Raw genomic sequence first — 23390 nt, 5'->3', positions numbered from 1 at the left:
TTCCATTTCCAAGTAAGGTCACATTAAGAAGGTACAGGTGGACATAAATTTGGGGAACACTATTCAACCCAGTATACCATCCAGGTTCCTTGGCTTGAATGGAATCAGTACTAAGTCTGAAAGAGAAAAATGATGAAAAATGCTAATAATTATTGTGTTGGCAAATGAAATTATGGGATTTTTTCTTCTTATCTCTATTTTCAGAATGTCTAGAGTATGATTACATTACTTTTAGAATAAAAAATTAATAAAGAAATGATGATGGTATTGATTCTAAGTACTGGCAACTTTTTAGATAATAATTTCTTTTGAATTTGACCTTGGATAATTTCCTCAGCATAAAGGCAAAGTGGCCTGGACAGGTAAGAGGAGTCAGGCTCCTGGTTTTATACATCTGCGAAGTTGCAGATTAACCTGAAAAATCTCTCTCAAAGAAAAATGTAGGGTCATGTTTAATTCTTTTAGTATAAGGGGAACATGATCAAAGTCTTGCAGACTTAAGGCATCCTTGAATAAATACAAACTACAATTGACATAGAACAATGAAACTAAAAGCACTAAATGAAACTAAAAGTCAACATACCTCTTTAAAAATACATAGGGACCTACACATTCATGGCCAATGAACTTTTGATAAGTGTGTCAAGTACATTAAATGGGGAAATAACAATCATTTCAACAAATGGTGCTGCAGTAACTGGATTTCCACGTGCAAAAGAATCAAGCTAGACCCCTAACTCACATCATCCATAAAAAATTAATCTTAAATGAATCAATGGCCCACATATAAGTGCTGAAACCATAAACTATTAGAGGAAAACATAGAGGTGAATCTTCATGAGCTTGGATTTGGCAATAGGTCCTCAGATATGACACCAAAAGCATGAGCAGCAAAAGAAAAAGCAGATAAATTGGATTTCATCAAAATTAAAAACTTGTATGCATCAAAGGATGTTATCAGGAAAGTGAAAAGACAACCTACAAAATAGGAGAAAATATTTGCAAAACATACGTTTGATAAGGGCTTAATATCAAGAATATATAAAGAACTCCTAAAACCCAGCAATAAAGACAACCCAATTAAAAAAAATGGGTAAAGGATTTGAACAAACATTTCTCCAAAGGAGGTATACAGATGGCCAATAAGCACATGAAAAGATGTTCAACATCATTAGTCATGAGGGAAATGCAAATCAAAGCCACCTGAGATACCACTTCGCATTCCCTAGGATAGATAGAATCAGAAAGATAGGCAATAATAAATGTAAGCAAGGATGCAGAGAGATTAGAACCCTCATACATTGCTAATGGGATTGTAAAATGGTACAGCCACTTGGGAAAATAGTTTGAGAGTGTTGTAAAATAGTTTGAGAGTTAAACATAAAGTTACCACCTGACCCAGAAATGTTACTCTTTGACTTATATGTAAGAGAATTGAAAACATATGTCTACACAAAAAAAACTTGCACACAAAACATTCATAGCAGCATTATTCACAATAGCTCCAAAGTGTAAACAACCCAAATGTCCACCAGATGACTAGATAAACAAAATATGATATATCCATACAATGCAATATTATTCAGCCATAAAAAAGAATAAAGTACTAATACATGCTACAACATAGATGAACCTTGAAAACATTATGCTCAGTGAAAGAAGCCAGACGCAGAAAGCCATATATTGAATGACTCCATGTATATGAAATGTCCACAACAGGCAAATCCATAGTGACTAAAAGATTAGTGGTTGCCAGGGGCTGGGGGAGGGGAGGAATGGAGGGTAACTGCTAAATGGGTATGACGGGGTTTCTTTTTGGAGTGATGAAATGTTCTGGAATCAGATAGTGGTGATGGTTGCACAACCCTGTGAATATACTAAAAACCACTGATGTATACACTTCATTAAAGGGTGAATTTTATGTTATGTAAGTAAGTTATATATCAATAGAAAGTAGCGCATAAGAAATCAAAATGTTTGATAAATGTGTGCTCACTTCAAAACCTATTAAGTGTCATGTTTTACAGAAACTAAATTTTCACTAAAAATATAAATTTTGCTGCTTGATACATTTTGAATGAATGAACAATGAACTTCATGAATGAACAATACTAGCAAACATAGTATATTTGACTTGCTCTTTTTTTTGACTTATTCTTAAAAGGAGAAGTTGTACAGAGCATAAAAAGCTCACCCACAGGCTGTGGAGAAAAGGGAAGCTTCCTACACTGCTGGTGGGAATGCAGTTTGGTGCAGCCACTGTGGAAAACAGTATGGAGATTCCTCAATCTCCATAGGAATAGACTTAACATATGATCCAGTAATCCCACTCCTGGGCATACATCCAGAAGGAACCCTACTTCAAAAAGACACCTGCACCCCAATGTTCATAGCAGCACTATTTACAATAGCCAAGACATGGAAACAGCCTAAATGTCCATCAACAGATGACTGGATAAAGAAGATGTGGTATATTTATACAATGGAATACTATTCAGCCATAAAAACTGACAACATAACGCCATTTGCAGCAACATGGATGTCCCTGGAGAATGTCATTCTAAGTAAAGTAAGCCAGAAAGAGAAAGAAAAATACCATAAGAGATCGTTCATATGTGGAATCTAAAAAAAAAAAAAAAAAAGAACATAAATACAAACAGAAACAGACTCATAGACATAGAACACAAACTTGTGGTTGCTAAGGGGGAGGGAGGTGGGAAGGGATACACTGGGAGTTCAAAATTTGTAGATACTGACAGGCATATGTAGAATAGATAAAAAAGATTATACTGTATAGCACAGGGAAATATATACAAGATCTTGTGGTAGCTCACAGCAAAAAAAACATGACAATGAATATATGTATGTTCATGTATAACTGAAAAATCGTGCTCTACACTGGAATTTGACACAACATTGTAAAATGACTATAACTCAATAAAAAATGTTAAAAAAAAAAAAAGCTCATCCACATACATTTTTTTGCATATTCTCACCTCAAAAAAAAACCACAATAAAGACAGTCTGAGAGCTGGAGCCATCAGTAGAGCTGCCTGCTTCCCAGGAAAAAACAAATTGGATAAGCTGACCCTGAAAGGGCAACTACTGTGATATAAGGCTTGAGGGAGGGGAAGGAAGCAGGATTTGGCAGAGGGAGGGGCTGGACTGTGGTGCAGTCTCAAGGGAGGCCCCGGGGACCCTACAGGAGTGGCCAAGAGGGGATTAGGTCAAGTATACAAGGGTGGCCTTAGATAGGAGCACAGGCTACAGCAGGTTTTCTCAATCTCTGCACTTTTGACATTTTTGGTGGGATAATTCTTTGTTGTGAGGAGGCTGCACTGTGCATTGTAAGATGTTTAGCTGCAACACTGGCCTCTACTTATCACCCCCTTTGTAACAACCAAAAATGTCTCCAGCAATTGTCAAGTGTCCCCTGGGAGGCAAAACTGCACCCATTTGAGAAGCACTGATCCACAGTAAAAGGAGGAAAGGTAAAGCACTATCAGAGGATAAGACAACCACTCAATGTATGAAATAAAAAGACAAAGCTGAGCTTATTGCTCACTGTAGGTAGTGAGAGTTATGCTTGTCAAGCACAGGCTTAGAGCAGACCAAACTGCTAATCTTATATTAGATTCTGAGACAGCGGGGAGTTCAGAGATTGATGAACTTTCAGAGGTCTAAGTATGTTGACACCATCTGTAGAAGCGATAACTTGGGGGAGACTATTGTGGATTGGTTGGCACTCAGAGGTGTGTGTATTGAAGTGAGTCTGTAATCGGCTGATTTTCAGAATCAATAAGTTGTCTTTGAGCTTGCAAAAGTATGTTTACTGGGGTGAGTTATCCATTGACTGAACTTAAAACTGGCTCTGTAAACAATAAAGTCCTATTGTATAGCACAGGGAACTGTACTCAGTAACTTATAATGACCTATAATGAAAAAGAATATGTATAAATATAAATGTAGAACTGAATCATTATGCTGTACACCAGAAACTAACATAATGTTGTAAATCAACTATAATTCAATTAAAAAAACTGGCTCTGATTTCTGGCTATTACCATGGGAATGTAGAAACAAAAAATTCTCAGTACTCTATATGCTGGTGGGTAGACGTGGTGGTGGAAATTTGTGGACATTCTCTTCTGATTGCTTTCACTACTTAAGCGAAATAGGAAACAAAGACATCAGCAGACAGGGAGGATGGATTCAAAGAGGCACTGAAGGTTTGGGAGAAAGATTATGAAATAGTCATCTATGCAAGTAGGAGAGGAGGTAGACTAGGGAAATGTAATATGATTACTGGGCAGAATTAATGGCTTACTTGAGGTCAACAATATAAAGAGAGACAAATCAGCATGTGTGCATTTTTCTTTCACCATATTCAGCTGAAAGAGTGCAGGAGCAGAGAGGTGAAAAGTTTGAACTCAATTGTGATCGAGGTTTTGCCAAATGAGTACTACAAAGCAAGAAAGGTTCAAGGAAACTGAGAATACATTCAAGAGAATGTATAATTTTTAGCTTATTTATTTTGATTTTCATTATAACATTATCAAACATAATCATGGAAAGAATAATATAATAAGCCCCTGTGAGTCTGTCACCTAAACCCAACAATTAAAAACATTTTGCGATCTTTTTTCATCTATTCCTCCTCACATTTTCTCCTCCTTCGGATTTTTAATTTCTGTATGCTAAGCATGTGCTCTACCATTGAGCAATTCCCCCATCCCCACCCTCAGAATTTTAAAGCAACTCCCAGACATCATACTAGTTCACCCATAAATACCTCAAGATGTAACTCTTATAAGTAAGGACTTTTTAAAAATCATAATCACAATGCCATTATCACGAATAACAAAACTAGCAATAACTCTTTAATATTAACTAATTCTCAGTCCCTATTCAAATTTTGCAAAAGAATGATGATAATGATTGGCAATGAACTTAAGCTGGCTAAGGAGAGAAGAAATATGGCAGGTAGTGGAGTGAGGGACAATGTAAAGGCTTGAATCAGCAAGCTGAAGGTCCTGGTGGGTGAGTATATTATTGGAGTTAGGAGCCCACACAGAGTGAGCTGAAGGGTCGGGATGGTCCTACTTTCATCTTTGCCCATTGCTCAGTGACATCAGTCATCTTTGTTGATTTTATGAGACAAACTCCTTCCAGTCTGGGCTGCTGGGAAATTCTGTGCAGATCTCTTTCCCACAATCTCATCTATTTTAGCTCCAGCACTGATACTCTCAGGAGAATGTGCAGACTGAATTAGGTCCTTCTTTTTATACCCTTGGTACTTCTTTGGAGCACTTATAAGTTCAAAACTGCAGGAAAACTTTTTTTTTTTTTAACGTCTAATTCTACTAAAAACTATGTCTCCTTTGTTCACTGCTGTCATTGCCAGCGTCGAGGGCAGCGTCAGTAGGATACCCTCAATAAATATTTTTTGGACAAAGCAGGGAGGGAGTGTTTGATAATGTCAAATACCAGGGACTTCTAAACCCATCTGTAATGGGGCTTCTAAGAAGGGTTCTAATCTATTTACTCTCAAGTGACGGTCAGCATTTCCTCACATTTAAAAAGCTATAACTTAGGAGGGCCTTATGAGTTAATTACTTTAAGACTAAATGGGGCCCCTCACCCCTGCTTGAATTCGGAGACAGCGCTCTAAAAACCCCTTATTAACCCAAATATGCTCATGCATAAAGGAAATGACTAATCTAGGTATCTAACCAGAGCCCTGCCGTGATGGTTTACCTCTTTCTAAAATGAGAGTTTCTAAGATGGCCAAGAAAGGCTGAGCCCCGCAGTCAGACTCGGCAGGTCGCGTGGGCAAACGCGCTGGAGGCCGCCTCCAGGGGAGGATCTTAAACACCCAGAACGGAAGTTCCTGAGTCTTCACACCCGCGGGAAGCAACTCGGCGATGGACCAAGATGGCGGCGCCCAGTGAGGGGCCGGCGTTTGCCGCGGGGGTTGAAAAGAATTGGAGTGCGGTTGTTCGCTCCCCCGAAGGGACTCCCCAGAAAGTCCGGCAGCTAATAGATGAGGGGATTGCCCCAGAAGAGGGAGGCGCCGAGACGTGAGTCTGCGAGTCCACCATGGGTCTGGCGACGGCAGTTGGACAGGGTTTGGGGAACGCGGGCCAGAGGGGATACCCTGGGGTCTGTAACTTGGGTCGTGGGGATAACTTTCGTTTCGGGATCTCAAAGAGACTGGGGTTACTACTTAGTTGACTTTAATGTCCTACTCGGGAGGTACTGAATTCCGCACCGCAGGCGGAATTTTGCCACAAGATGGGTTTTTGCGGGGAAGGAAAAAAAGGGACCGCTGAGTATGCGCACCTAACTTAGTTGGGATTCCTAACCTTTTTTGAGCCCTAAAAACCTTTAGCAGCCAGGTAAAACTTATGAACACCTTCTTATAATTATATTTTTTAAATGCATAAAGTAAATTACATAGGATTATAAAGGAAACAAATTACGTTGGAATGCAGTTACTAAGATAGTAAAAGAAAAAGAGTTATACGGTAAAACCTCAAAGATTAAAGAGTTAAATAATATCTAGTATTATACCTATTATCTACCATAATTTTGAAGTAGTAATGAACATAAATGGTATTTCGAAACAAGTGCAACAACCATAATGTGGTGACAAAATACTTGTAATTTCCACTGGTGACAAATTTACAGGTACTGCTGATGTTACTATGGCTTTTTAGATTACCTTTGTTCATAATGGAAGGCAATGCTCCATTTCAGTTAGGGGTTACTAAAGTTAATGTCATTTTTTTTCCACCCAAAAAAAATCCTCTGAATTTTTTTCCAAGAAGCACATCTCCTTCAGGCTCTCTCTGACTCTTAAAAGGATTCTTAGAATAAATTAACTTCTTTTGAGTTATATTGTTGGTGTAATTCTAATTTTAGTTAAATTACTTTTGTCTTCAGCAGTTCCTTCCTCTATCCCTTCTCAGGAGCTGTTGAAATGCCTTTCATGGAAAATAAAAGAATTGTTTTGCTGGGGTTTTTCTCCTCCCTGGATTTTTTTCATGAAATATCCTACAGGTCTTTTACTTTGATTTAAATTTTCGAATTAGTTCTTTTGGAGGAGGAGTGGGATCAAGGGTCAATTCAGGTAGAAATATCAAAATTGTTTTTTGCTGTTAAAAGTGTTGAATTTCTAAGGTGGTTCAAATTGTATAATGCACAGAAGCCTGAGTCTTATTTTGTGTTTACTGAAGTTGTGCAAAATACTGTTGGAGAACAGTAAGTGAGGTGGAAGAACAGTTTGCCTGTATAGGATTAGTCGAGCTTGGTGAAGGTAGGAATTGCTTGAAACTTAGATTTGACCAACCTGTGAAGAGATTTGGATGCCAGACGAAAGAATTTGGATTCTATTTAGTAAGTATTTTGAAACCATTGAAAATGTTAAGCAGAGAAATGACATGACTGAAATGAATTTTAGGAAGGTTAAAATCCAATGTGGTGTGCAGAGAAGCTAGATAGAAAATGTTTAGGCAGAGTAATGCCGTGAAAGGATTACCAACAGTTCTCCACTTTATTTTAGGAAGGACACATCTGCCACATTCCAGTCAGTTAATGGATCACCCCAGGCAGAAGACCCTCCATTGGAATCTACAAGCAAAGAAGCCTTCTTCAGCAGAGTGGAAACATTTTCTATATCCTTTTTTAGTTCATGTGAATTGCACTTTCTGCCTGCTTCTGGAATTGTTCTTCTCCCAGGAATAACACCCCTTACTCTGATATTTTAATTCTTAGAATTAAACTTGGGTAAGACATTTTTTAAGGAATATTAGCATTATAAAATGTTATCCCAAAAGGGACATTTGAAATCTAACATTTTCCTTTTTAAAGAAAAAACTAAAAGCCTGAGAGAAGAAAGAATAATAACTAACATTTTGATAATGTGCCTTCACATATATTATCACACTTGATCTTCACCTTAAACCTACAGAAATAGGTATTGTTATTCTCATTTTACAGAAGAGGAAACAGTTTCAGGTAGGTGATGTGACTTACCTGGGGTCAACCTGCTAGCAGATGGCAGAGCCAGGATTATAGCAGAAGGCTCTTGGCACCCAAACCTAATGTTTTTTGAGGCGATATGACACTTCCTGTCTCTTTGAAGATTTTCCTCTCTATGTTAGTTATCTGTAGTTGCATAACAAATTACCCTAAAACTTAGTGGCTTAAACCCACAAGGACTTATTATCTCACATCTCTGTGGATCAGGAATCCAGGCGCAGCTTGGCTGAGTCCTGGCTCAGGGTCTCTCTCAGATGTAATCAAGATGTTGGCTAGGGCTGCAGTCATCTCAGGGCTAGACTAGGAAAGGATCCACTTCCAAGCTCACTCATGTGGTTGCTGGCCGGATGAATTTCCTCGTGGCTGTTGGATTGAAGGTTTCATTTCTATCCTGGCTATTGGCTGGAGACCTCCCTATGTTGCTTGCTATGTGGGCCTCTCCACGGGGGCAGTTTACCTCATGGCAGTGGGCTTCTGTCAGAGTGAGCAAGCAAGAGAGAGCAAGATAGTAGCTAGATTCTTTTTGTAACCTAATCTCAAGTGACATCACATCACTTTTGCCATTTTCTATTCACTGGAGTGTTTGGGTTTTGGGGTTTTTTTTTTTTTTTTAATAATTATAGACTTAGAGAAAGGTTACAAAAAAACTTCTTTCTGAGTACGCAAAAGTAAATTGCCAAAGTAATACCTCATTACCCCCAAATATTTCCCACAAACAAGGACTTTGTCTTACATAACCACAATTAAACCATCAAAACTAGGAAGTTCGCATAATAAATTACTACCATCTAACCCTCAGACCATAATCATTTCGTCACTTGTCCTAATATTCTTTACAACAAAAGGATTCAGTTGAGAATGCTCAATTTTTTCCTTCAATTTCATGACCTTGATACTTTTAAAGATTATAGGCCAGTTATTGTGTAGAATATGTGTGTGTACTTGTCTGATGTTTCATTATGATTAGATTCAGGTTATGCAGGAGCATCATAGAAGTGATACTGTGTTCTCATTGCATCCTGTCAGGTGGCACATGATTCTGATCTATCCCATTACCAGGGATGATCATTTTGATCAACTGATTAAGGGAGTATCTGTCAGTCTTTTCCACTGTGAAGTAACTCTTTCCTCCTTGGTAATTAAGCTTTTAGTGGGGGCTGCTATGAAACTATGATCCCGTTCCTCATCAAACTTTTTTTGAACTTATTTGTAGCAGCATAGGCTTATGATTTCCTTTTTTATTCATTGGGTTATAATCCATTACTGTTACATAAATTTTGACACTCCAGTTGTCCCTGATTTGGTGAGTGGAAGCCCCATTAGATGCTCTTTTTACCCAACTTGGCTCCAGCACCCCAAAGTGGGCCCACCCCTGTGTGGACTCCCTCTTCACCCAACTTGGGTTTTGATTCCCAGCACTGAGCTGCCTCTCCCCACCCTCCTGTTTCTGTCCTCTGCCTTACTCACCACATGATGGCTTTAGGACAGAATTGCTCAGGAAGGGGAAGGTATTTTAACCATCCTTCTACTGCTGTTCCTTGGATTAATTCCTGACATTGATACAGCATTTAGAACTATTTCCTTTTGTGTTTTTGTTGTTGTTGTTGTTGTTGTTGTTCCTATAGGTATAAATTGATTGCCACTTTGGATATTTAACTTAAGCTAGTTAAGTGATTCTGTTACTTTTATTCTAACAATCCCAGCTCCTTTAACATTTACATCTAAATTCTGTTTCTAGCCTTCAGTCTCCTTCTGCTGATGTTGGAATGTTTTCAAAATCCCATTATCCCTTATAAAAATATAGAAATTTCCTTGATCTTCGTTCGTGTTTTATCTTATTTTTCCCCTGTGCTCTGTAAAACAAGAGCTCTATAGATAAAAGAAAAAGCTGAGTGTTGAACATTAGAGATCAGTAAATGTTTTAGGACATTTTCCCAAGCACACATTCGTGGATGACCTTGATGTTCTTGGTCTATTTAAAGCATATAGGAGAGGCTGTGGAGAAAAGGGAACCCTCCTACACTGCTGGTGGGAATGCAGTTTGGTGCAGCCACTGTGGAAAGCAGTATGGAGATTCCTCAGTCTCCATAGGAATGGACTTACCATATGACCCAGTAATCCCACTCCTGGGCATATATCCAGAAGGAACCCTACTTCTAAAAGACACCTGCACCTCAATGTTCATAGCAGCATTATTTACAATAGCCAAGACATGGAAACAGCCTAAATGTCCATCAGAGATGACTGGATGAAGATGTGGTATATTTATACAATGGAATACTACTCAGCCATAAAAACCAACAACATAACGCCATTTGCAGCAACATGGATGTTCCCGGAGAATGTCATTCTGAGTAAAGTAAGCCAGAAAGAGAAAGAAAAATACCATAAGAGATCGCTCATATGTGGATTCTAAAAAAAAGAAAGAAGAAGAACATAAATACAAAAAAGAAACAAACTCATAGGCATAGAATACAAACTTGTGGTTGCCAAGGGGTGGGGGGTGGGAAGGGATAGACTGGGAGTTCAAAATTTGTAGATACTGACAGGCATATGTAGACTAGATAAACAAGATTATACCGTATAGCACAGGGAAATATATACACGATCTTGTGGTAGCTCACAGCAAAAAAAAAAAAAATGTGACAATGAATATATGTATGTTCATGTATAACTGAAAAATCGTGCTCTACACTGGAATTTGACACAACATTGTAAAATGACTATAACTCAATTAAAAATGTTTAAAATAAAATACTAAAAAAAGAGTATATACTACACGCACACATTAGTATATAGCAGTCAAATTTTGAGGTGGGAGGAATAATGGATATTATTAGTTTTACTGACTTTCTTCTTCAGAAGGTAAAAGTAGATGTGATACAGTGGTAGAGCATAGATGAGAGAGAAAATACTTCTGCTTGTTTGACTTCCACCATTCTTTGTTGCTCACACATATCCCAGTGCTTTCCCTAGTGTTTTAAAATCCCTAGTATTTCACATTAAGCAAAAGTGAATCGCTTCTATACCTTACCCCACAACCAATAATTTTTTTAAAAATTTTAAACATATGAAATACATAGGACTTCCTAGTGAAAAAGTTCACAACTGTTTTCCCTCCACTTGTTACTCAAATGACCGTCATTCTGTGAAGCATGTGCCTATGGTTAAAAATAGTTAACCCTTTTCATATTGCTTTTCCTCTTAATTTAATGTGTTTATTCCTATATACATGAAGAATAAAGTTTTGATTTCTGACCTGTTCATTTTAATGTACTTGGCAGTGTTGATTTTCTTAACATGAATACTCTTTAAAATGGGCGGGTAAGCCCCCTGAGCTGTCCCCACTTGTCTGTGCAAAATATGGCTGGGTCACAGTTGAGTGTGATATGCTGAAGTGCTCCAGCTGTCAGGCTTTTCTCTGTGCCAGCTTACAGCCAGCTTTTGATTTTGACCGATGTAAGTATAAAGTACGAATTACATTTTTCTCCATATTCAAAAGATCTCTATACTGGTTCTTCTGAAAAGACCAGTCACTTGTGTTTGATCAAAGATTGTGTACTTCTATAAATAAGCAGTGAATTTGTGATTGCCTTCACTCTAATTATTAGCTTCAGTCATTACTTTTTTAAAAAAGCTCAGCTACTTTTACAGTAAACCTGTTTATGTATTCTGGGAAAATAACAGCAGGGTGTTTTGCTTTATGATTCCGAAATCTATGCTGAGGCAGAGACACAGGACTTTAATGAAGGCTCACACTTTGGAATGCCCTGCCTTACATGATATGTGATATCTCCTCTGTTACTGATCTTCGAATCTTGATTTAGAACTTGTTTGGTGAAAAACACTAAGTTGATGCAGTTGCTGATATTTTTGTATCGTTTAAAATTCTCTTAGTTATTTTTATTTTTAGTACTGTGCTCTTAGAGACTCTTGGCCACCATATTTTGAATCTATATAGTGTTTTTAAGGCATTGCTACCTATGTGGGTTTCAGATAAGGAACGATGTGCTGAGCTGAAGAAAGCCTTGTGTAGTGCCCATGAGAAGTTCTGTTTCTGGCCAGACAGTCCCTCTCCAGGTACTTATACATTCCAAGATTTCCCGTTTACCATCTCTTCTTTGTCACTGCATTTCTAATATTGTCTGGGTTTTTTGTTTTTTGTTTGTGAAAATCCAGTCTTTGAAGTTTCTTTTTCTTCATTTCTCTTTGTGCTTTTTAAGAACTAACATTCACTCACCTATTGTGTTATTACTTTATTAAGTGCGTTTGACATGCCAAAGGCTCAACCATGCACGTATTATCCAGTTTAATCTTCACAGGGGTCCTGGGAGGTAGATATTACCAACCCAGTTTTTTTAGGTGAGGAAATTAAGACTCAGAAATCTTAAAACCAACTAGTGAGGAGCCATAACTATGGTTTTGTCTGATTTCAAACCCTCTGCTTTTCCCACCACAGCAAGCAGCTGTGTATTCTCCCCAGGCTTCCTGGTACATGAGTGGCACTAATAGTGGCAGTTAAACAGGGTTCGGTTGCTAAAGAGGACCCCAAATGAGAGTGATTACAAGTCTACAGTTTATTACAGTAAAACAGCACAATATGTCAGTAGTATTGAAGTAAAGATATCACAGCCAAAGACTACCCCACGGCAAGGGGTCTGGAGAAGCCAGGCGCAGGCTCCTGTGTAAGGGCTGTGGCTGTATGCATTCTCTCTTGAATCGCGAACCACTGGTGTGCCCACAAAACGCTTCAGAACAAGAGAGCCTCAAATGTAGTCTCCAGTGAGATTTGTTTATGTTTTGCTGGTCTCATAGGCATGTTCCTGCTGAGTAACCAGCCCCAACAGCAGAGCCCTCTGGGGGGCTCAACCAAGAACAGGCGCAAAATCCTTTGGATCCATGGTTACAAAGCAGCATAGTTAATCCATGTATTCCATGCTTGACCAGAACTCTGTGCCATGTGGGTATGTTCTTTATTTCAGTAAGGCAGCTCAGGCTAATTCCAGGGTCACTGATGCCCAGGAATATTCCATGAATAACCACCAAGAGGAAAAACTAGATTGAAAGTGATCGTAGAGTGCCATCTACTGATAAATGAAGAGACGACAGAAAAGGAATTAAATAAAATTTTTAAAGTGAAGGGGACTGTATAACAAGGATTTCCTGCTGTTGGCCTAGCTATTTCACTGTATAGTGCAACACAACTCAGTCCTGTGAGGATGTGCATCTGTCTCTGTCCAGTATACTCAGGACAGAGATTCTCTGTCTGCTTAGGCCTCTGTTGGTGGTTCCCAGCTCTTGTTACTATATCCTGCACTTCCTTGATTCTGTTCATAACTCAGCTACCACCTACTTGCAGACTCCTAACTTCTATCCAGACCACTCTTTCGAGCTTGACTCATATTTTCAACTACCTTCTAAACATTTCCACTTAATGTCTTGCAAGTACCTAGAACTCAGAATATACAAAACTGATTTCTTCATCTTATGCTTAAAACTTTATTCATTTCTTATGTTGTCTCCATCTTGGTAAATGGTACTTGACCTCCCCCTCCGGTTGTCCTAGCCCAGCACCTGGAAGTCACCTTAGATGCTCTTGCATTCATCACCAGCTAGCCCTATCCATTCTGCCTGCTACACAGATCTCACCTATGACCTCTAATTATATCTTCCCTTGATTTGCTTTTCTAACATTCAGGAGACTTTCGTGTGGAGAAAGGAACACCCACGACTATTTATACTTAAATCTTGCCTTTATTAAGCATATCTAATGAAATTGTGAAGGTAATTTTTTTCCTAACATTTATCAGAAATTACAAACTAAGTTAAATCCCTGTAAACATTTTAAATTATAATTACTAATTTATTAGGATGGATTATTTTTATTATTTTAGGACTAATTATTTGATTAGGTCAAATACTTTAAAGTAGAAAAAATATACACATACATTAATTGTAAAACATAAACTTATATTAAAATATTTTTATGATGGTTTTAATTTCTCCTCTGTTCACTCTTTTACCTGCATAGGTTTTTACTGGTACTTTCTTAGAGCTGTAACAATCAAACCAAACCCCGAATTAGAAAATGGTTAGAAAGGTGTTGGTACCTGGTTTCTTCTCCTGCGTTTTGTTAAACCAGAGGCACTGGTAATCAGGACATGTTTTCTTTTATCGTTAAACCTCACTTGATTATTTTAAAGTCCACACATTTTTCTCATTGATTTTAGTTTTTTATAACCTGACTTTTCTAGTAAAATGATGCATCTTTTAAAATTAATGATGTGTTTTGATTCATTCGGTTACTTGCAACAATTTTAAATAATTTGATAAACTCTTGAGGAATATTTTGTTGCCCTTGAGTATCGAAAGTGTCTATATTTTATTTTTAACTTTTTAAATAATTTCTAAAATTTTGAATTTGTTTCAAGTATAGAAAAAATTGTAGGTAATAATAGAAAACATGTCTGCATCTACCACCCAGCCCCACCTAGTCCTAACGTTTTGCCATCCTTACTTCAAAACCAGCCCACCCTGCTTTCTCTCCGTTAATCAGGCAGAATTACAGATACAGCTGTGTAATCCTTCCTGATGTCATTCCCTGCTTCCCTAACCTGCAGTCACTACTATCCTGAATTTGGTGTTCATGATTTGCTTACATGGTTTCTATGTCTACACCGTTCACGTGTATCTATAAGCAATATATATGACACTATTTACTTGTTTTAAAATTTTCTGTATATGTTGTCGTTCTGTATGTATTCTACAACCTGCCTTTTGTTGGGAGGGGGTCAGCTTTTTTGAAATTAATCCTTGTTGTCACTGTAGCATGTTTGAAGCTTTATAACTAGTAGCGCCATCTAAAATTTTAATCTCCTGGGAGATGAGGGATAATGTGTACCTAGTTAACTCTCCCTTTAGGAAAGTCGGCTTATTCATTTTTAGAACCTACTGTCAGGCCCTCTTTCTGCATGATTGTTGTGTATGACTATCACTGGAACCCTTTTTACTGTTACTGTCATCACAGGTGCTAATTTAATTAAGCCTTCCTATCCTTGGTACAGTTCCTACTTATTCTAATTCTGTTTAGTATATTCGCTCTTCCCTTCTCTGTTTACACAGATTTTGAGCTTTTAGAGTATAGATTAATATTTTTCATCAAATTTGGGAAGTTTCAGTTGGTATTTCTTCAAATATTCTTCCTGCCCCTTTCCCTCTCTTTCTTCTGAATCTCCTGTTATGTAGATGTCAGTGTGCTTGATGGTATCCTGTAAGTCTCTGTTCATTTTTCTTCTTTCAACATTGATGCTCCTTCTCTCCAGCCTTATTTCACTAATATCTTACAGGGAGTATTATTTTAGCTGACTTTAATGTCTGCTAAACTTACTTCTTTACATCCAGACTGACCCTTTAGTCTCTAAACTAATGCATATTATCTATAATATCACTTCCCCCTTTAAAAAAATCTTTCAGTAGTTTCCCATCACATACATTAATAAAGTCATGGTCTGGCTACTGTCTATATTTTAACCTTATCTCCGACTAGCCTCCCTACAGGCATACTTTGTTCCAGCCCTGTGAAATTCTTTAGATTTCCCCAAATGTGCTACCCTCTAGGGATTTACTTTTACACACTGTTTTTGGTTTTTTAAATTCAGCTTAGACCTGAGTGCTTCTAAAAGACCTTTCCTGAGACTCTGCTTTTTAAATATAACCAAAAAAATCATCACAGCCCTACCTCCCAAAATCAGTAATTTCTTAATATTATCAAATATCTTGTCAATTTTACATCTTCCCTATTGTTCTATACATGCTTTTTAAAAATTTTTTTACAATTGCACCCATATAAGCTTCCAGTTTACCTCTTCCACAGATCGATTTGGGATGTTGCCATTGGATGAGCCTGCTGTTCTTGTTAGTGAGTTTCTAGATCGTTTTCAAAGCCTTTGTCACTTGGACCTCCAACTTCCTTCCCTGAGGCCAGAGGACTTAAAAACTATGGTGAGTTTTTCTTGGCTAGCATGTAGTGGCCTTCAGTTGCCACAGCATGAAACATTTCTTTTAATGACAAGAGGATGCGGGTATCTATGATGAGATGTGCTTATTTGTCCCTCAACTGACCTTTTTCCAGTCTCCTCCACCAGAAAGACGGCTTGAGGGTTTAAGTAAATTGGTTCCATTTAAACTTTTAAATATGATTTTTTAAGTGACATAAATTCAGTTTTATCTTGACTTAGTACTTAAACTATTTAACAGAAGATACTGATATATGACTTCATATGGTTTATTGCATACCATTTTCCAAAGAAAATGCTAGAGAAGTTGTTAACTCCTTTCTCCTTTGTAAATACAAATTTTGAAATGCTCTGGCCCATCTGTACTTTGAAACTGAACATTTACTGTCTGATTTCATCAGCCTATGGGTACTCACTCTGTCAAGACAAACTTTACTGTAGGAAATAGAAGCTATTATTTTGCTTCTTCAAGTGGAGAGGCTATTATGGATTTTAGCACCAAACAATTAACCTCTGATGCCTATTATAAATGTCCCCTTGTTCCTTGCCAAGGCAATTTTTTTTCACCCTGTCATAGTTCTTTATTATTCTTAGAACAAAAGTAAAGACTGTGGCAAGCTCTTTTGTTGTGTAAATTCAGTGTCAGGTCAGGATACAAAGAGTAGTCTGTTGTCATTATTTGGGTTTGAAGTTTACAGGTTTCAGAGAAAATATGCAATTGGTAAATTGAAAACAAGTCAGTAATAAGGAAAGATGTGTTAGTTCCAGGAAAACTGCCACCTTTTTCAATCAGCAGGTCCAGGGCAGTTCAGAAAGCTTCTGTGTGATACGGTAGCCTATGCTAGAATTAAGTCCTCGCCAATGAAGGGAATTGTCTTCATGTTTGTCATTTTTTTCATGATTTTTACCTTGTACCATCTAGATACATCATTATCTATTAATTCTTTTCATGGTGGTAAAAACTTTAAGTCTTTTATCTTGATTCCTTTGTAGTGCTTGACAGAAGACAGAATTGGTCTTCTCCTACACCTGCTTGAAGATGAACTTGATCACCGAACTGATGAGAGAAAAATTGCAACCAAATTAGGCTCAGACATCCAAGTCCACGTCACTGCCTGCATTCTCTCTGTGTGTGGCTGGGCGTGTAGGTCAGCCAACTTGCCTGGGGACATGAACTGTGACAGTATTATATACCCATATACATCAGTCACTGATAGCATTTGGAGATCACATGGTGTTTCCTGTGGGAAAAACAGAGACAAAGAAAAACTGAGGGAGTGAGGGGAGGACAATAAGAATTAGTAGCAAAACCAGAACTTTGTTTCATTTACTATCACTTCTCAGCTGGGAATTTGTGTTCCTATAAATAGTGAAACTTTTCTGTTTTGAGGAAGAAAAATCTGTTTAATTGATAAAAACTACCAAAGGAAGCACCAACTGGAGTGCTCTAGGCCCCATGTTGGTGTTTCTACTCCAGCTGCTCAGTTTGGCACAGACTCCCTCTGAGACAGAAGACTATCAGACCAATTTTGATTTCCTTTAAATATGCTCTTTTTTTGTAGATTAAGAAACATTTTTCATTTACTAGGAAAAATCTTTTAAAGGGACAGAGAAATTTATTAAATATACCTTTAAAATAGTCTTGCTGTAGAGAGCACACTAAGGCCCCTAGATCTTTCTATAAGAAATATGTGAACAGTGAAATTGGGTCCTGAGATCAGAGGACAAGCCCTGAGAGCACGTGGTTCCAAGTCCACTGGACTGTTCCAGAGATTTCTCTGATGAAATGAAGCATACTCACAAATCACTATGCTTATTCCCTTGGAAATGTTACCTTCTGAGAAAACTGTCTTTTCTGTTCCTACCTAGTTCTTCCTTGGAACCTATGCAGCTCTCCCTGATAACCTGTTCACAGTGTATGAGGAAGGTGGGGCTCTGGGGCTTCCAGCAGATTGAGTCGTCCATGACCGACCTGGAGGCCTCCTTTGGCCTGACCAGCTCCCCACTCCCAGGCTCTGAGGGCCGGCCAGAGCGCTTCTCACTGGTGCCTGAATCTCCTCGGAGGATGATGACCCGCAGCCAGGATGCTACATTTTCCCCAGGCTCAGAGCAGGTATAGACTGACTTGGCTTGTTCGGGGTGGACATTTTAAAAAGAGCATTATCGCCAAAAGGGTTGTCGATGGAAAAGTCGGAAATTGACTTAAGTTGGTTAACTTGGGCTAAGCTTCACCTGTAACCACATTGATCAGAATACTACAGAGTGGTTTTATTCACTGGTTGCAATGGAGACACTAAATTCATTATTTGGTATAGAAATCTAATATTCTTTGAAGAGTTTAGTTATGTAGACAGTTCAGAAACTAAATTCTTATATTTATAAAGCCTTAGCTTTCTCATGTGTCTAGAAATATTTCTCCTAACCATAGTCATTAATGTCATGGGGCTGTTTCCATCCTTTGCCCCCTTCCTTCAGGCTGAAAGGAGCCCAGGTCCCATCATCTCCCGGACTCGAAGCTGGGACTCTTCCAGTCCTGTTGACCGTCCTGAGCCGGAGGCCGCTAGCCCCACCACCAGAACCCGCCCAGTGACCCGAAGCATGGGAACAGGAGACCCCACCGGCCTGGAAGTGCCATCTAGTCCTCTTCGGAGAGCCAAACGGGCTCGCCTCTGCTCCTCCAGCAGCTCAGTGAGTCCGCCTGCGCATGTGGAGGTCCCTGAGCACAGTAGCACGGCACAACCTCCCCGTGCAGCACTGAGAAGCAGGCTGAGCCCGTCCCGGGTGCCATGGCTGTGAGGAGGCCATATGAATAAGTTTAAAGATGGGACAGTTAGGTGACCAGAGTGGGTAAAAAATGAAGGGGTTTTGTTATTTGTTTCTTTGAGACGGATTCTGGAGATGTAATGGATTTGTCAGGCCCAGGGGACAGCAGTGAGAAGGGGAGACAAACCCGATAAGGTATGGTTTAACATGAAAGGAGTGGGAGAATTTTAAAAATGAGATGGAAATACATAGGCAAAGTTTAAAGGAGAACATAAAACTAGAAACATGGGCACTGTGAGACTCTGGACTTGACAATGAACAGCAGGGCCTCCCCAAACTTACATAGTATCTGCCCTTTCCTAAATGATTTCTCTTCCTCTTCCCTAGGACACATCTTCCCGAAGCTTCTTTGACCCCACTTCTCAGCACAGAGACTGGTGCCCTTGGGTGAATATCACATTTGGCAAAGAAGCCAGGGAGAATGGTGGACCTGAGGTAGAGGCCAGCACCCCAGCAGAGCCGGGCTGGAAGGCAGTGCTGAACATCCTCTTGGCCCACAAACAGTCTAACCAGCCAGCTGAAACCGACTCTATGGTGAGATAAGCCATAGCCCTGATCTTGTGCAGCACCTGCTGTTTATGGGATGAGGAGCAGAAGCCGGTCCTATAATTAGCACCCTTCCTGCCCCTAGCTTTCATAAGTCAAGGTAGACTCAGTCTGGTCTCATCCTGGAGAACAGGCATGGGACTGGTTCAGTCTTTCTGCAATTTAGCATTTGGCATTCCACCAAATTCTGATAAATTCTTTGTCTTCTCAACTCAAACGACTCAGAGAAGAGAAGTACAGAAACAGAGATGAATAGGCAGCTGCTCTGGCCTCGTGTTGCAAAACAGCTGCTTTTTCCATCTGAGTTGCTGCCACTTGGGTTTGGAGCCTGGCCAGTTAACTTAGCTGTCTGGGCCACTGCTCTGCCACCACGATTACACTTTTGTTCCTCATAGTGGGCACATTACTCTGCTATGTACCGTGGCCCCAGGCTGGTGCACTAAACCTCAGCCAGCCATTTGCATCAGTCACTGCTGCTTGTAACACTGGTGGGTAAATGCAAACCCATCAGTCCAGCTGAGAAAACAATTCAAGTGTTGCTCGATGGAAAGGATGGAAGTGAGAGGAGGGTGGGTGTTAAGGAATCCTGAAAACTGGATTCTCTTTCCTTTGCTGGCTTATTCCCCAAATTTGCCATGTAACCTGCCTGGTGTAAATACAATCATTTTAAACCTCTGTGCCCTCCAAGGAGAAAGTAAAATAATACTTGCCAGCAGATGTTTATCAGAAGCATTCCCAGATTCATGGTTTTGTAGGATCACAGGATTCCACTGGAGGGAGCTATAGTGATACTAAACACCCAGAATGTACATTCATACCTATAGTTAATATGCAGATGAAGGTTTTCCAAGTTTTTTGCCCCCCCAAAAACTGCATTTTTCCAGTTTAAAAACTTGAAAATACATAAAGCTTTCTGAAGACAAATGTTTGATCCACCTTTGAAATTGGGGAGATCTGTCTTTGCACATGCTTTCTCTGTAGATCCTCATGAAATAGTGTACTGGCAGTTTTAATTGACTCCCCTCTGTCACTCTCATACTAACAAGAAACCCCACAGGGTTTTTTTTGTTGTTGTAGTTGTGTGTGTGGTTTTTTGGGTCTTTTTTGGGGGGGTGGGGTGGAGTGGGAAAAGTTGGCCTTATAACTGGCCCTGGGTTCCAGGACTTTGAAGATCCTTTTTGGCAACTTGCCTTTTAACATTGCCCACAGCTGCTGTGACTGGGAAATACAAAGCTTAATGAGGTGCTGTGGTAAAGGATCTTGAAGCTAGAAAAAAGTTTATGCTGTCTTTCAACTTAAATATCATTTAGTTTTGTAACTGTGTTAACTAAATTGCCCTCAGTCATGAGTAAGAGTTCAACCTTTTCCCTCCTGGAACTGTTTTATTGAGACATTCAGCCAGGGAGAGGATAAGAAAGCAGTGAAAATGTCATCTTACGTTAGAAAGTGGAGGGAACTTTCTCAATTATCTTGCCAGATATGTTTGTGCTCTCACTGAGGCCCTATGCTCATCACTGTGGCTCTCAGGCAGAGAGAACCGAGTGTTCTGCTTCACTGAGGACACTGGTCTTGTAGGGAATTGTTTTGTCTCCCTGTAACACCATTTCTCAGAATCTTAGATCACTTCACAGGCATGGTCAAGTGGCAGTGAGATTCTTCCTATTATTAGCTCTACTGGCTAAAACATGAAGCTGAGAAGGCCAAGGTCATAGTTTAAACTCTTAAGGGTCATTTAACTGTGTTTCATTTGTCGGCCTTGGATTATACTGTTAACACCAGCATGGCATCCTGCAAATGTGAATCCCTGTTCACAAGAAATAATGAATAGGGCCAATTCAACATCACAGATGAGAAATCAGTGCAAAATGCATGCCGCATTAATGGTGGGTCAGAAGTGACAACCTCGAATACAAAGATGAGGGCATATACAGAATCCTGGAGGGAGGACATAAGCTGTATTTAGAGGCTCTGAGTGCATTCACAGTATCTCTCACAGTAGACTTAAGCTTCTTGATTTTCTTGGCTTTAGGTGTATATTATGTATGGCACAATATAAAACTAACTTGTTTTACTTACTCCTAGACATATCTAGATCATTGTGGGAGAAATTTACAGACCACACTTTAAAGCTATCACCCATCCTTTGTCTCTATAAAATATTTAATCTCTAATAATGAGCTTTTCTACTTACAGAGTCTCTCTGAGAAATCAAGGAAGGTATTCCGAATATTCCGGCAATGGGAATCCTTATGCTCATCCTGAAGGTACTGAACCCCTGCAGAGAAGAGGAATGAGTGGCTTTGAAAAATAAAGCCTGGATTCCCTTTTGAGCAGCTGATGCTAAGGTTGTCTCCATTCTGGTTTAATCATATGGAACCCCTGCCCTTGCAGAGGCACGAGTGTCACCACCTGCATCTGACTGAGGGGAGCCTGTTTGCACACGGGCACACGGGTAGGGAGAGGTACAGCAAGCCTGGCTCTGTTAAAGGAGCGCGCGGTACAAAACTCCATAGAGGGCCCAGGACTCCTTGCGAAACTCAACGGAGGACCCAGGACTTGAGCAGTTGTAGTGTTTTTAGTGGCGGCAGTGTTTTGAGAACTTTTATATCCCAGGAACATGTCAGTATGTGTTAATAAAATATTTGTTAAGATTCTTACAGGTGGAGAACTGTTTTCCGCCTTGTCTAATGGGCTGATACAAAGGAAATAGAGACTGAGAAAACTGTAGTGGAGCAGTAAACAAAGTCAAAATTTTAGTTTTCAGGTTGGCTGCAAAGCCTAAATTTATCTGTGATTCTAATCAAAGAGGTATTCCTGAGCCAGAGGCAAGATGATGTTGATTATATCACCAGGAGGTCTCCTGATTTGTTACAGTGAGTGGTAAGCTGATAATTTTCTCTTCACTTCACTAATAATGGAATAAGAGATTATAACAAGGGGAGGAAGGCCCTGCAGAAGAGGCCCCTCTCCATGTGCCTTCTAATGCATGTCTCCACTGAGTGGGGCTCCCCAAGGCACTTTCACTGCTGGTGGGGAGCATTGGTCTTTGTGGTGGAGAAGTTGACCTTGACCTGCCCCATGTAAATAGACTTCCCACTGAGAAAGTGACCATGAGGGACGAAAGGAGCTCTTCTCCAAAATGTCTTATTTTCTTTTACTAACTGTGGTTGGTTGGTTTTATAACTCACTTCTTTTATACTGAAGTTAAAGAACATGATAGACATAATATTCCAACCATGCTAAACTTTAATTTATATCTCAAAAAAGAACATTTTTTGTACATACTACACCCAACAAAAAATGAATAATCCCTTAATATCATCTCATACCCAGTCCATATTCAAAATTCCTAACTGTTCCAAAAATGTTCTTTACATCTGATTTGTCCAAACTGGGATCCAGTTCAAGATCATAGGATGCATAAATCTCTTCAGTCTGAAGGACACTCCCTTATTTTTCATGAATGTCAGATTTTAAATTTGTCATTTTTCAGCTCAGATTATCTAAAGGATAAATAGTATTGATACCTCTCCTAAATCAAGCCTCTGTCTGTGGATGAAGCCAGTAGAGGCTGCTTCCAGATGGTTTTTCTAGGGGTGCTCTTTTGCCTTTAGCACTGATGAATGGCCTGACTGTTCATTGTCAGTCTCCGTGGTCCCCTTAGAGACTGACTAATGGGCAGCTTGCTAATGTTACAGAAATGAGACTGGTCCAAAGTGGGAAGCCATTTGCTGACTAGTGACTATGTGAATTAAAAGTCTGCTCTCTAGAAGCTCATAGCCTCTAGGTCACGATTTCTTAAGGAGTGGTAGAGTCGTTAACGTGAGGTATTCAAATGGACTACAAGCCTACTTTCGGTTTATAATGTGGGGGTTTTTTTTTTAAAGTCTTTCCATTACAATTTTTTATTTATACCTCCCTTAAAAAAAGTTTTTACATTTCTTTAAAATAAGCAGTTACACA

The 23390-nt window shown here is 39.3% G+C and overlaps 1 protein-coding gene across 1 annotated transcript; it reads left to right on the top strand.

Annotated features, from left to right (window-relative positions):
• The first annotated feature begins 5900 nt into the window (after nucleotides 1-5900).
• Nucleotides 5901-22084, top strand: ZC3HC1 (zinc finger C3HC-type containing 1). Its single transcript, XM_006184709.3, has 10 exons — nucleotides 5901-6080; nucleotides 7565-7676; nucleotides 11352-11502; nucleotides 12040-12123; nucleotides 15917-16044; nucleotides 17052-17206; nucleotides 17928-18171; nucleotides 18534-18746; nucleotides 19209-19415; nucleotides 21621-22084. The coding sequence occupies exons 1-10, from the start codon at nucleotides 5935-5937 to the stop codon at nucleotides 21687-21689; spliced, it is 1509 nt and encodes a 502-aa protein (XP_006184771.1). The 5' UTR covers nucleotides 5901-5934; the 3' UTR covers nucleotides 21690-22084.
• The last annotated feature ends 1306 nt before the right edge of the window (nucleotides 22085-23390 follow it).

This window comes from Camelus ferus, chromosome 7 (genome assembly GCF_009834535.1).
Source record: "Camelus ferus isolate YT-003-E chromosome 7, BCGSAC_Cfer_1.0, whole genome shotgun sequence".
NCBI lineage: Eukaryota > Metazoa > Chordata > Mammalia > Artiodactyla > Camelidae > Camelus > Camelus ferus.
The sequence above is the reverse complement of the archived record's forward strand: the minus strand, read 5'-3'. Positions and strand labels throughout refer to the sequence as shown.